The sequence below is a fragment of the Nematolebias whitei genome, chromosome 6 (genome assembly GCF_014905685.2).
Source record: "Nematolebias whitei isolate Nwh7 chromosome 6, NemWhi1, whole genome shotgun sequence".
Classification (NCBI taxonomy): domain Eukaryota; kingdom Metazoa; phylum Chordata; class Actinopteri; order Cyprinodontiformes; family Rivulidae; genus Nematolebias; species Nematolebias whitei.
In genome coordinates, this window is record NC_056503.1 from 21,654,865 (window position 1) to 21,665,688 (window position 10,824).

General features: G+C 40.9%; 2 protein-coding genes across 2 annotated transcripts in view; one reads left to right on the top strand and one right to left on the bottom strand.

Annotated features, from left to right (window-relative positions):
• Window positions 1-5,341: 5,341 nt before the first annotated feature.
• On the top strand, window positions 5,342-8,446 carry serpinh1b (serpin peptidase inhibitor, clade H (heat shock protein 47), member 1b). Its single transcript, XM_037678100.1, has 7 exons — window positions 5,342-5,389; window positions 6,257-6,406; window positions 6,495-6,687; window positions 6,781-7,051; window positions 7,135-7,233; window positions 7,328-7,560; window positions 7,657-8,446. Exons 2-7 carry the CDS (start codon window positions 6,288-6,290, stop codon window positions 7,957-7,959), a joined length of 1,218 nt encoding a protein of 405 aa, XP_037534028.1. The 5' UTR covers window positions 5,342-5,389; window positions 6,257-6,287; the 3' UTR covers window positions 7,960-8,446.
• Window positions 8,447-10,530: 2,084 nt separating this feature from the next.
• LOC119410842 (retinal guanylyl cyclase 2-like) overlaps window positions 10,531-10,824 on the bottom strand; it is a 22,007-nt gene continuing 21,713 nt past the window's right edge. The window contains exon 6 of the mRNA XM_037677764.1: window positions 10,531-10,539. Within this exon, the coding sequence (XP_037533692.1) occupies window positions 10,531-10,539 (9 nt within the window). The remainder of the gene's footprint in view (window positions 10,540-10,824) is intronic.

Here is a 10,824-nt window from a genome sequence, read left to right on the forward strand (position 1 = left end):
ATTTTTACAGATAATGAGCTAAACTTCAGTGTGGTAGTAGAGGAGAGTCATCCCTAAAATAGACTTTTAACCCTGCACTTTGCAGATTAATTTAGTTTCAAACTTTGGTATTAACTGTTGGAGTCAACTCTATCTGTTAGCAAAATATCTCATGAACCAGTGGATGACATAATAATAAAAAACGGTCATAAAGTATCTTTTGATGAGCATCTATGGATTAACTTCTGGAGTCATTCAAATGCAAGATGGCTGCTACAGCTAATCAACTCAAGCCAACACAGCAATACATTTTTATTTATAAAGCACCAAAGTGAAACGCAAAAATTCAAAACGCATAAAAACAATAAAATCAGTTAAAAACAGTAAAAATACTAAAATGATAAAATCACAAAAACAACAAACAATAAAACGATAAAAGCAAACGTCTCAATCTGAGTTAAACGCCAAAAAGAAACAATGTTTCTTGAGAGATTTAAAAACAAGAAGTGAATCTGATGTGCAGAGGCAGCTCGTTCCACAGTTCAGGACTGAAAACTCACAAATAAAGTTGTCATTTGTGCAGAGAATCAGATGAAACTTGGTGTGGTAGTAGCTGAGAGTCATCCTCAACACGTTTTCTGAAATTATCTCTCAGATCGAAGGCAATGTGTTCAACATAATGGTACTTCCTCCAGTTATTTAACAGTCAACAGTGGTGTACCACAAGGCTCAGTCTTAAGACACACCCTTTATACAATCTACATAAGTAATGTAGATCAGATCATCCCTGATGCATCCTTACATTCCATGCTGATGACACAGTTGTTTACCGTCAAGCTAAAACAGTTGCTAAGGTTTTCCAGCTCTTGCAATCTGCTTCATCCAGTCAGATTTGTTCCGTCTCAAACTTGTCCTAAATGCCAACAAAACCAAAGGGATGCTGTTTTCAAACAGGAAGTCAGTCCCAGCAGTTCTTCCTTCAGTTTTATCCTTGAATGGTGTTCCTATTGAGTTTGTCGAGTCCTACAAATATTTGGGTATCTTGGTCAATTCGCATCTCTCTTTTAAGCTTCACGTGGAAAACTTGGTAAATTAAATTGGGTTTATTTTCAGAAATAGATCCTGTCTAACTCTGAATGAAACACCTTGTGACTGTGACTTTCCTTCCCTCCATTGACTACGGTGACATTATTTACATGAACACTCCTACAAGCACCCTGCAGGTGCTGGATGCTGTCTATCATGGTGCATTAAGATTCACAATTGTCTGCGATTATCGTACCCACTACTGCACCCTTCCAGTTAACCCTTCACTGGTTAACTGGTCATCATTAACTTCACGTAGACCCTCTCACTGGTACATTTTCATCTTTAAATCACTTCTTGGTCTGCTGCCTTCATACATCTCCTCCTACATGTCTCTGCGTGAGTGCAGCTACAGCGTGCGCTCTCAGGACATTATTACCTGCAGTGTTCCCTCAGTGAGAACTGAACTTGGCAATAGGGTCTTCTCCTACTCCGCTCCTGTTTCCTGGAATATCTTGCAAAAAGATCTGAAGCTCTCGACCTTGACCTCTCTAAGTGGCTTCAAACATCTAAGTTCATGGCGGAAACCATTGCAGACATGTTTCTGTTTTTAGTTTTCTACATTACCTTATAACCTAGCTGTTTTTTGTTACATTTTGCATACCATTTTATTTTCACTTGTTATTCTCAGTTTGTATGCTTCTTTTTATGATTGTCTACTGTTGTCATCACTCTTTGTCTCTGGTCTCTCTTGTAAATGGGTCCCTGAGGCTCATTAGTCTATAAATAAAGTTTGAATGAAAAAAAAAATCCTTGCGATTATGCACATCCTCATTTGCTAAGTTTGACCATAAAAGGTCACAACTGCATCATCTCTGGACATGAGATGTTTTTAAGTGTTTTTTCACTCTTTCTAAGCTCTTAATGTTTAACTGTTTGTATTTTATCCACGATTGTTTGTTGGTACGTGCAGCTGGAAATGTTCAGGATTGAAGCGACAGCAGAGAAAGTTCTCCACTTCTGCTGAGGTTGGAGCTCTGACGCCCAAATGTTCTCAAATAGCATCTCTTTAGAACTGTTATGTAAGAAGCTGCTCCTCCCCGCTCAGGAAAAACATGCCTGACACGTGCACAGCCCCTCTATCGGTTATCCTGAAGAAGGACTTTCAGTAATGTTGCATCATATGTAATGTTGCATCATATGTAATGTAGCATCCGTTAACGGAGGTAAAACTCTGAAGTCTGGATCAGAGAGGGCGTGGAAGCATCTTTACGTGCACATGAACACCTTTAATGTTTTGAAGAAGTTCTGTGAGTGGACATTTGCTCTTAAACAAACCATTAACTCTTACAACATGTTCTGTGGAGGCTGTTAAAAACTACAAATCTTTGAATTTATTTAAAACATTTACTGCCTCAAAGCTCCTGTGACCTGCAAATACTTCAAATACAAAAAAAAAAATGGACGAAAACATCTTCATATTTAAGAACTTTCTCATCATACACACGATCTTAGCCATTTTGTCACATAACTGACACATTTTCTTTAAACTTGGTGCAGATAAAGTGAAACAGGAAGTGACATCACAATTGAACTTCCTGGTCTTTATTTATTGAAACAACATTATTTGGACTCTGACGCTTTGTCTCGGATAGACTCAAAATAATCTAAAGAAACATCAAATGCTACTCTCAATGCACTGTTCCCCTTTGGCATCACTTCCTGTTACTGGCATCACTTCCTGTTCCTGGCATCACTTCCTGTTACTGGCATCACTTCCTGTTACTGCGTATGAAAATATTTCAACAACTGTTCATTTCATTTGCTTGAATTATTATTATTTTTGCAATATGTTTTTAATGTCTTTCCAAAAATGCATTCATATTTATCATGTAAATTTGGTGTCTCGGCCACTTTAAACTTACATCAGCATTCTTCACATGTGTCAAACTTAAGGCCCGTGGGCTAAATCTGGTCCTTGTTAGCATCTCATCTGGCCCCCCAGGATAATGTTTTCAGTGTTACATATTTTTATTGCTTCTCATTTTGTTTAAAAACTTAAGCTTAAAACTCATCACAGCTAACCACAGGTTACCTCTGTCCGTCACTCCATGGCAGGCAGATAGAAAGAGCAGAGCAGAAAGTAAGCCTCAAACAAACAGTCATGTTAAAATATTCATACGGTGGCCCTAAGGTGTAAATGAAAAATATTAGAAAAAACGGAATTACATTAAGCCAAACAGGATGTTTTTTTTTTAAATTATTTTTACTTTATTAACAGCATAAACCCGAGCAACAGAACAATATACAGTACACACACAACGAAGATACAATTAGCAGGCTTTCCTTTTAACTGTATCTCCGTTGTGTGTGTACTGTATATTGTTCAGTTTTATACTGTTAATAAAGTAAAACAAAAAACTTCCTATTTGGTTTAACGTAATCCCGTTTTTTCAAATATTGTTCATTAGGGCCGCCGTAAATTCATGACCGGTGAGTTGAAGAAGAGCTGAGAGTTCTGTTTTATGTTTCCGTGTTTTATCTTTAGAGGACAAAAAGTTAAAAAAGGCACAAAATATATAAGTTTATAGAAATAAGTCGTTGTTTGCAAAGGTTAGAGTGGCATCATCTCTGTCGAATATTCTGTGGTAAAAGCTTCAGAAACTTAAATTCTGATTTTACATAAAACAAACAAAAATCTATTCTACAGTTCAGTTCAGTAAAGTCCAACTTTCTGCGACCCGTTTGAAGTTTCTGCTGTGAAGTCGGAGCTGTGGAGCCCTAATGAACGCTCGGTTTTCTCACTCGTTTTGTCAAATTCCCATCTTTTTAAAAGGGGAAAGTTTTTACAATTTTTGGCCAAATCTGCCTTTGTCTTTTGTTGAACGACAAACATTTTAGCTCACTCCTCCCAGACGAGCCGTAACCTGAAGTGATTTTGGCCTGATGTTTTAGAGACATAAAATGGGAAAAATGTAATAAAATGAGGGTGTTTCAAGGTAAAATATTTGAATGCAGCAAAAATCAAAACTTTTACAACTTTATTCCACAGATAAATACATTTAAGCTCTTCCACTGAGCTTCATTTAATCTGTTTCTGTGTCTTAGGTCAACCTTTTCAAAGGACTTTAAAAGGTTTGACGGGACTTTGTTGACCCGGGTTTGACCCTCACTCTGAGGAATGTCACCCTAACTGTGATTTGTGATTGGGCTGGGGGCTTTATGGGAGTGTGACGTTAATTAAGTGGTTTAAATTATTTACTTTAATTTAGAGTCAGATATATGAGAGCAGAATGCAGCACTGGTTTTCAGTTTCAGCTCGTGGAGGAGGAGTTGTTTTTTTCCCCCCGGTTTTCTGAGGAATGTTCTGGAAGCCTGTTTCGACGTGTCACCAAAAAAAGGCTAACATCTCTTCAGCTGGCATCCTGGGATGATTTGCAGCTGTAAAGGAATTAAACTCTGAGAATAAAGGCATGTTGTAGTTTACGTTGCACAAAGTGCAGGCTGGTTCCATGCAGGAGGAACAGTCCTGGTCCAATCTTTAAGTCTGTTTTACCGTCTGTTGTCTTTCTTATCCTGTTTTACAACGACACAGCTGTGAAAAGAAGCATCCTGCAGAGCTGGAAACTTTCAAATAAATATTAAAAAAATGTTTAGGATAATGGTTGTTTCTGGTTCGATATCAGTATTTTTCTAAGCACCCCCGTCCTTTATCCACCCTGCAGCTGAGCTGGAGACACGTGGCACTGTGGGGTGGGGGGTGGGGGCAGGAAGAGAGCTCCCACCGCTTCTCTGAGTCTGAATGAAACTTTTATAGTTTTCCAAGTGTTCATTCGTGCTGCAGTGAGAACAAAGTCACAATAAAAGCTTTTATTTCTGCAATATTCAGAACTGAAGGCTCTTTCAGGCACGAACCGCAGAAGAGGCTCAAATATACAACAAGAGACAAACTTACCTCCCACATGCACGCAAAGACTTAATTTTACAGAAAATAAAGTCAGAATAAATACAATCAGCCAAATCTTTATCTTTTAAATGTGATGAAACCAGAGCTGAAGGTTGAGTCAGCAGAAGCAGACGTCAGAGGACTTCTGGACGGTGGTCTCAGACCAGATTTTCTCTGAGTCTCCATCTCTAACCGCTGGTGGGAAAGTTTGAAAACTGATCCCAAACCAGTCAGGAGGAGTCAACCCTGTGATTTGAAAAGATGGGGGATGTCCCAGCTCCCAACTTCCTGAGCAAACACAGACATCCTTATTTGAATATCCCATTCCCAGCTTCTAGAAAATTCCCTTCATGGATATATAGAGCTGCAGAGAGTGTCCCAGCTGTGCCCCCCCAACTGGACCGGAGCGAGACAAGAAGCCCTGAGACTCTGCACCAGGTGAGGACTGAAAAATACCTCTGCTTGTTGTTTTCAGGGACGTAAACGCTGAATGGACGGCTTTGTCTTTGTTACAGTTCAGCCTTTCATTCCCCCTTGAAGCAGCTTTAAACCTGCTGGTCGTTTCTTCTGCAGCTGAACTTCTGAACATCAGATCAGAGTTTTCAAAAATCTGTGCAGCTTTAAATTGACTGTGCTGGACAAAGAGAGAGCGGGAACAAAAGGGATTATGCTTGTTTCGGTCGGCAGCTGAAAATGTTCTTTTGCCCTGTGCAAATTGTTACATCCACTTTTTGTCTTTCAGAATGAAAATGGCAGACATGAAAACATCTCCAGGTATCCAAAAGTGAACTGAATTTAAGATGAATCCTAAATGTGTAAAGTAAAGAGAGATGCAGTCGACGTCTCTCTGCAGACACGATGTCATTTCTGCCTCAGGACACGAGTTTAGCTCTTAGTTTGAACTCTTTGTGATTAAGTTCAACACAGCCGACACACATTCCTCAGCGGCTCACAGCCTGAACGGTGTCATTAGGTGGAAACAAGGTTTTCCACAAGTTGCTTCACAAAATACATTTTGGATCAATCTGAGCGTCTCTAATGAAGTTGGAGCATCATGTTTCAGTGTGAAGTCAGTGTCCAGCTTCAGCTCTCAGCTGCGGACGTGGCCCTGATCACGTCCAGAAGCTCCCCAGAACTTCTCTGTGGACTGAGAGCTTCAACAGCTCTTCCTGACTTTGTCTTCTTTTTTTAGACAGAATTTTAATGAACAAGTACAACTCAACAATATAGACGTGTGATTTCCACCAATTGTCCCAGTCTTCCCACCGTTAACCCTGCCTGTTCCTCTTTGTTCTCTCCTCTCAGGCTGCTGCAGCTGTGTTCTCCATTTGACAGGATGTGGATGACTAACATTGTCGCTCTTTGTCTGCTGGCCTTCACGGCCTCTGCAGAGGAGAAGAAACTGAGCAGCCATGCCTCCACGCTGGCTGAAAACAGTGCCAACCTGGCCTTCAGGTCCGTCACATGCTTTAATACGGAAGTTCTCCATGATTTTGTGACTGGTCAGTTTAAGTAAAGTTTCTTTCTTCTGGTTTTATTTCAGCCTCTACCAAACCATGGCCAAGGACAAGGCCACGGAGAACATTGTGGTCTCTCCTGTTGTGGTTGCCTCCTCTCTGGGACTGGTCGCTCTTGGTGGTAAGGCCTCCACCGCCTCTCAGGTGAAAACCGTCCTCAGTGCCAACAAACTCAAGGACGAGCACCTGCACTCGGGCCTGTCAGAGCTCCTCACCGAGGTAAGGGGTACAAACATCCATACGAGAAGATCAGGCTGTAAACCAGAGTCTCTGAACTCTACTGATCGTAGCGTGTTTCCTGCTTCTTCTCAGGTGAGCAACGCCAAGACCCGCAACTCCACCTGGAAGATCAACAACCGCCTGTATGGGCCCAGCACCGTCTCCTTTGCCGACGAGTTTGTGAAGAGCAGCAAAAAGCACTACAACTATGACCACTCCAAGATCAACCTCCGGGACAAGAGGAGCGCGGTGAACTCCATCAACGAGTGGGCGGCCAAGTCCACGGATGGCAAGCTGCCCGAGATTACCAAAGATGTGGAGAACCCAGACGGAGCCATGATCGTCAACGCCATGTTCTTCAAGCGTGAGTACAGACAGTCAGAACCTCTTGGCTGATCTGAAGCCTGTGGAGATGACTGACTGGAGGCTCTTGCTTTTACCCCACAGCTCACTGGGACGAGAAATTCCACGAACAAATGGTGGACAACCGAGGTTTCCTGGTGACCCGTTCCTTTACCGTTGGAGTTCCCATGATGCACCGCACAGGCATGTCTCCCCACCATCTCTGCTTCAGATCTTATTATGTCTTCTCAACAAGAATGCGTGAGATGATCTGATCTGATGTCTCGTCTCCCCGCAGGTCTTTATGATTTCCTCGACGACAAAGAGAACAAGCTCTTTGTGCTGAACATGCCTCTGGGACAGAAGCAGGCCTCCATGATTCTTATCATGCCATATCACCTGGAGCCCCTGGAGCGCCTGGAGAAGCTGCTGACGAGGAAGCAGGTGGACGCTTGGCTCAGCAAAATGGAGAACACAGCCGTTGCAGTCTCCCTTCCCAAAATCTCTGTAGAAGTCAGCCACAACCTGCAGGTAAGCAATCCAATCAACAAACACATTGCTTTGGAGAACTGGACAATCTGCCGTCACAGTTCTGAGGGATTCCATCTTTGTTCTTTTTGTTTCCAGAAACATCTGGCCGAGCTTGGCCTGACTGAGGCTGTGGACAAGTCCAAGGCCGATCTGTCCAACATCTCCGGGAAGAAGGACCTGTATCTGTCCAACGTCTTCCACGCATCGGCCTTGGAGCTGAGCATCGAAGGGAACCCATACGACACAAGCATCTTCGGCTCAGAGAAGCTGAGGAAGCCCAAGCTCTTCTACGTAGACCATCCCTTCATTTTCCTGGTGAAGGACAACAAAACCAACTCCATCCTGTACATTGGCAGGGTGGTTCGACCCAAAGGGGACAAGATGCGTGATGAGCTATAATGTTAAAGTGTGGTGTAGAGTAGCTTATATTGTGTTGTGTTGTTGTGTGTGTTGGTGTTTTGACTGGTTTGTTAACTCAAGAGCACATTCCAATAGACAATCTGTGGACTGAAGATCTGAGAGTTTACTAAACTTTGAAGGCAACAACCTGTTAGAGGCATTTTCGGCTCCGTAAACCAATGTCAGTCGGCGTGCACGCTTATATTAAGCGTGGTGTGTTTTTTAATTTAACATCTTGTGTCGCCGCTGTTGGCCCAGCCACAACCCACGTGAGTTTTCTTGCATTATCTTTAACGTTTAAAGAAGAAAAAAGACCTTTGCAAAACTTTGCTTGTCAGATCCTCATTCCATTTATTTCACCTCAACTCCAGCTGAGTTTTCAGTGAAAAGGTGGCGAATATCTGGTCTCTAATTTATGCCTGTTTCCAGTCAGGATTTGTCTTGTTGCTGTAGGTGTTTTATTTTTTATTTTCCACAGAGCAGCTGTTCGGACTGTGTGATTGTGTAATAGTATGTGATTTTTTTTTTCTCAATAAAATGAAAAAACAAAAAAGGGTGCAGAGTGGTTGTTCTTCCAGAACACGAGCCTCAGTGCTTATATTGAACAGAGGAATGTGAGTGCTCGGGTGCGCATGTGTCGACTTTCAGAGACGACAAACTTTCCAGCTGACTGGAAGTCAAACGCCTTCCAGGGCTGGAATGCAGAGATTCAACAGCCAGGATCGGCTCATCCAGCAGATGCAGATTTTTTAACCATTGGCGTGCAGGGTTCTCATGGTGATCAGTAAGGTGGCCCTGAGATGTAAATGAACAAGATTGGAAAAAACTGAATTACATTAAGCCAAACCGTGTTTTAGTTCTTTTTTTTTTTTTTTTTTAACTTTATGAATAACGTAAAACAGAACAATGTACAGCAGGGTCATTCCTACTATTTGGTCCCTTTTGAATGCCATGCCATAATGTGGTATATTTTGTTTAAAGGTGGGCTAATATCTATTTTATTAATCTCATGTTATATGTTTGACTCCCCTCTACCATAAAACACAACCTTATGTACACAAGATGAAATCATTTAAAACAATTAAATCTAATTTTAAAATGTAACTTGGGTTTATTGCCATGTCCCCTTTCATGCTTCCTGAAATTAAGTCACAATTCTAAGTAATATAAATAAAAAAAATGTAATTTTTAAATATTTTTTAATAGTCTTTTTATAATAGTTCCCATCCAATGACATTTATGGTATCAAAAAATATATTTTATGCTTCAATTATTAAAAATAAACTGAGTCCCTGAGTCAACTGTCCACCCTGTTACTCTAAAATACCTGTCAACCCCGATTTGTCTTAATGTAATTCCATCCATCCATCCATTATCTTTACCCGTTTATTCCATTTTGGGTCACGGGGGTCGCTGGTGCCCATGTCCAGCAATCACTGTGCGAGGGGCGGGGTACACCCTGGACGGGTCGCAAGTCCATCACAGGGCCACATAGAGACAAACGAGACAAACAACCATTTTCTCTCTCACTCACACCTAGGGACAATTTAGAGTTACCAATCAGCCTAACATGCATGTTTTTGGTCTGTGGGAGGAAACCGGAGTGCCCGGAGAAAACCCACGCATGCACGGAGAGAACATGCAAACTCCACCCAGAAGGCTCCTGGACCGGGGTTTGAACCAGGGACCTGCTCGCTGAGAGGCAGCAGCTCTACCAGTTGCGCCACCGTGTTAATGTAATTCCATTTTTTTCAAATGTAATTCTGTTTTTTTTTTGTTTTTTTTTTCAAATGTAATTCAGTTTTTTCACCACTTCTGCTTTGGCTTAATGTAATTCTGTTTTTTCCATTGTTGTTCATTTATACCTCAGGGCCACCGTAGATCAGGTTTATCCCATGTTTGTCAAACACAACAAATGAAAGGGTGTCTGATAACAGACACATGCAGCAACAGTTCATCAGGTTTTCTTACACAGTTGAATTATTTACAGTTTACTTGTTGAACTTTACAATGCCTCTATGGAATCACGTCAAAGGCTGTACCATCAAAAAGAAGAAGAAGAAACGGTTTAAAATGGAATAATGCAGATTTTCTTTGATGGATGAAATCCTGTAGAACGTTTTCACACACAGAGCTACCGCGCCTCTTGGTGGCTGCAAAGAGCAAAGAATTATCTGTGAGAAGACAAAGATACAAATGAATAACTTATTTATAGGATGTACTCAGATGAACATTATACTTTGTATTTCAGTTATAACAAGAAAAACTTACAACAAAAATGAATTGAATCAAATCCTGACTGCATTTTTGTTCAAAGCAATGTTGTTGCTCTATTTAGAGCAATTGTTGTGGGGATTAACGGGCTAGTTCCACTTTAGGTCTGCAACCTGGTTTTGAGCTAACTGAAACATATGTTTTTAAAAGTTGATAACCAATCCATAATTAAGACTTATACATTTGAGAACATTCTTTTTTTTTTTTTGCGGAACAAATTTAAACACTTAAAACAGCAACATTTTTATAAACTATTTTATGGTTCTTTTTTCTTTGTTTCAGAGGCAGTCCCTCTTATCAGAACACCTGAGCAAGATTAAGTGCAAAGAAGTTTATATTCAGGTGAATAAAGCTGTTGTTAAAAGTAGTATGGTGCGTATTTGGTGTGTTTTCAATGGTAAACATGCACAGCAGTTAAAGTATTTCATTCCTCAACTACAATCGTATTTTTATTGTTTATATACAAAAATAAAGTTGGGAAAGTGCTTCTTAAAATAAAAAATAAAAATCTGCTTGTATCATCGTGAAAAAAATACAAGCTTCTTCTACAACTGACCTTTAGGGATGCTTAGCCCCCCCCCCCCCCCCCCC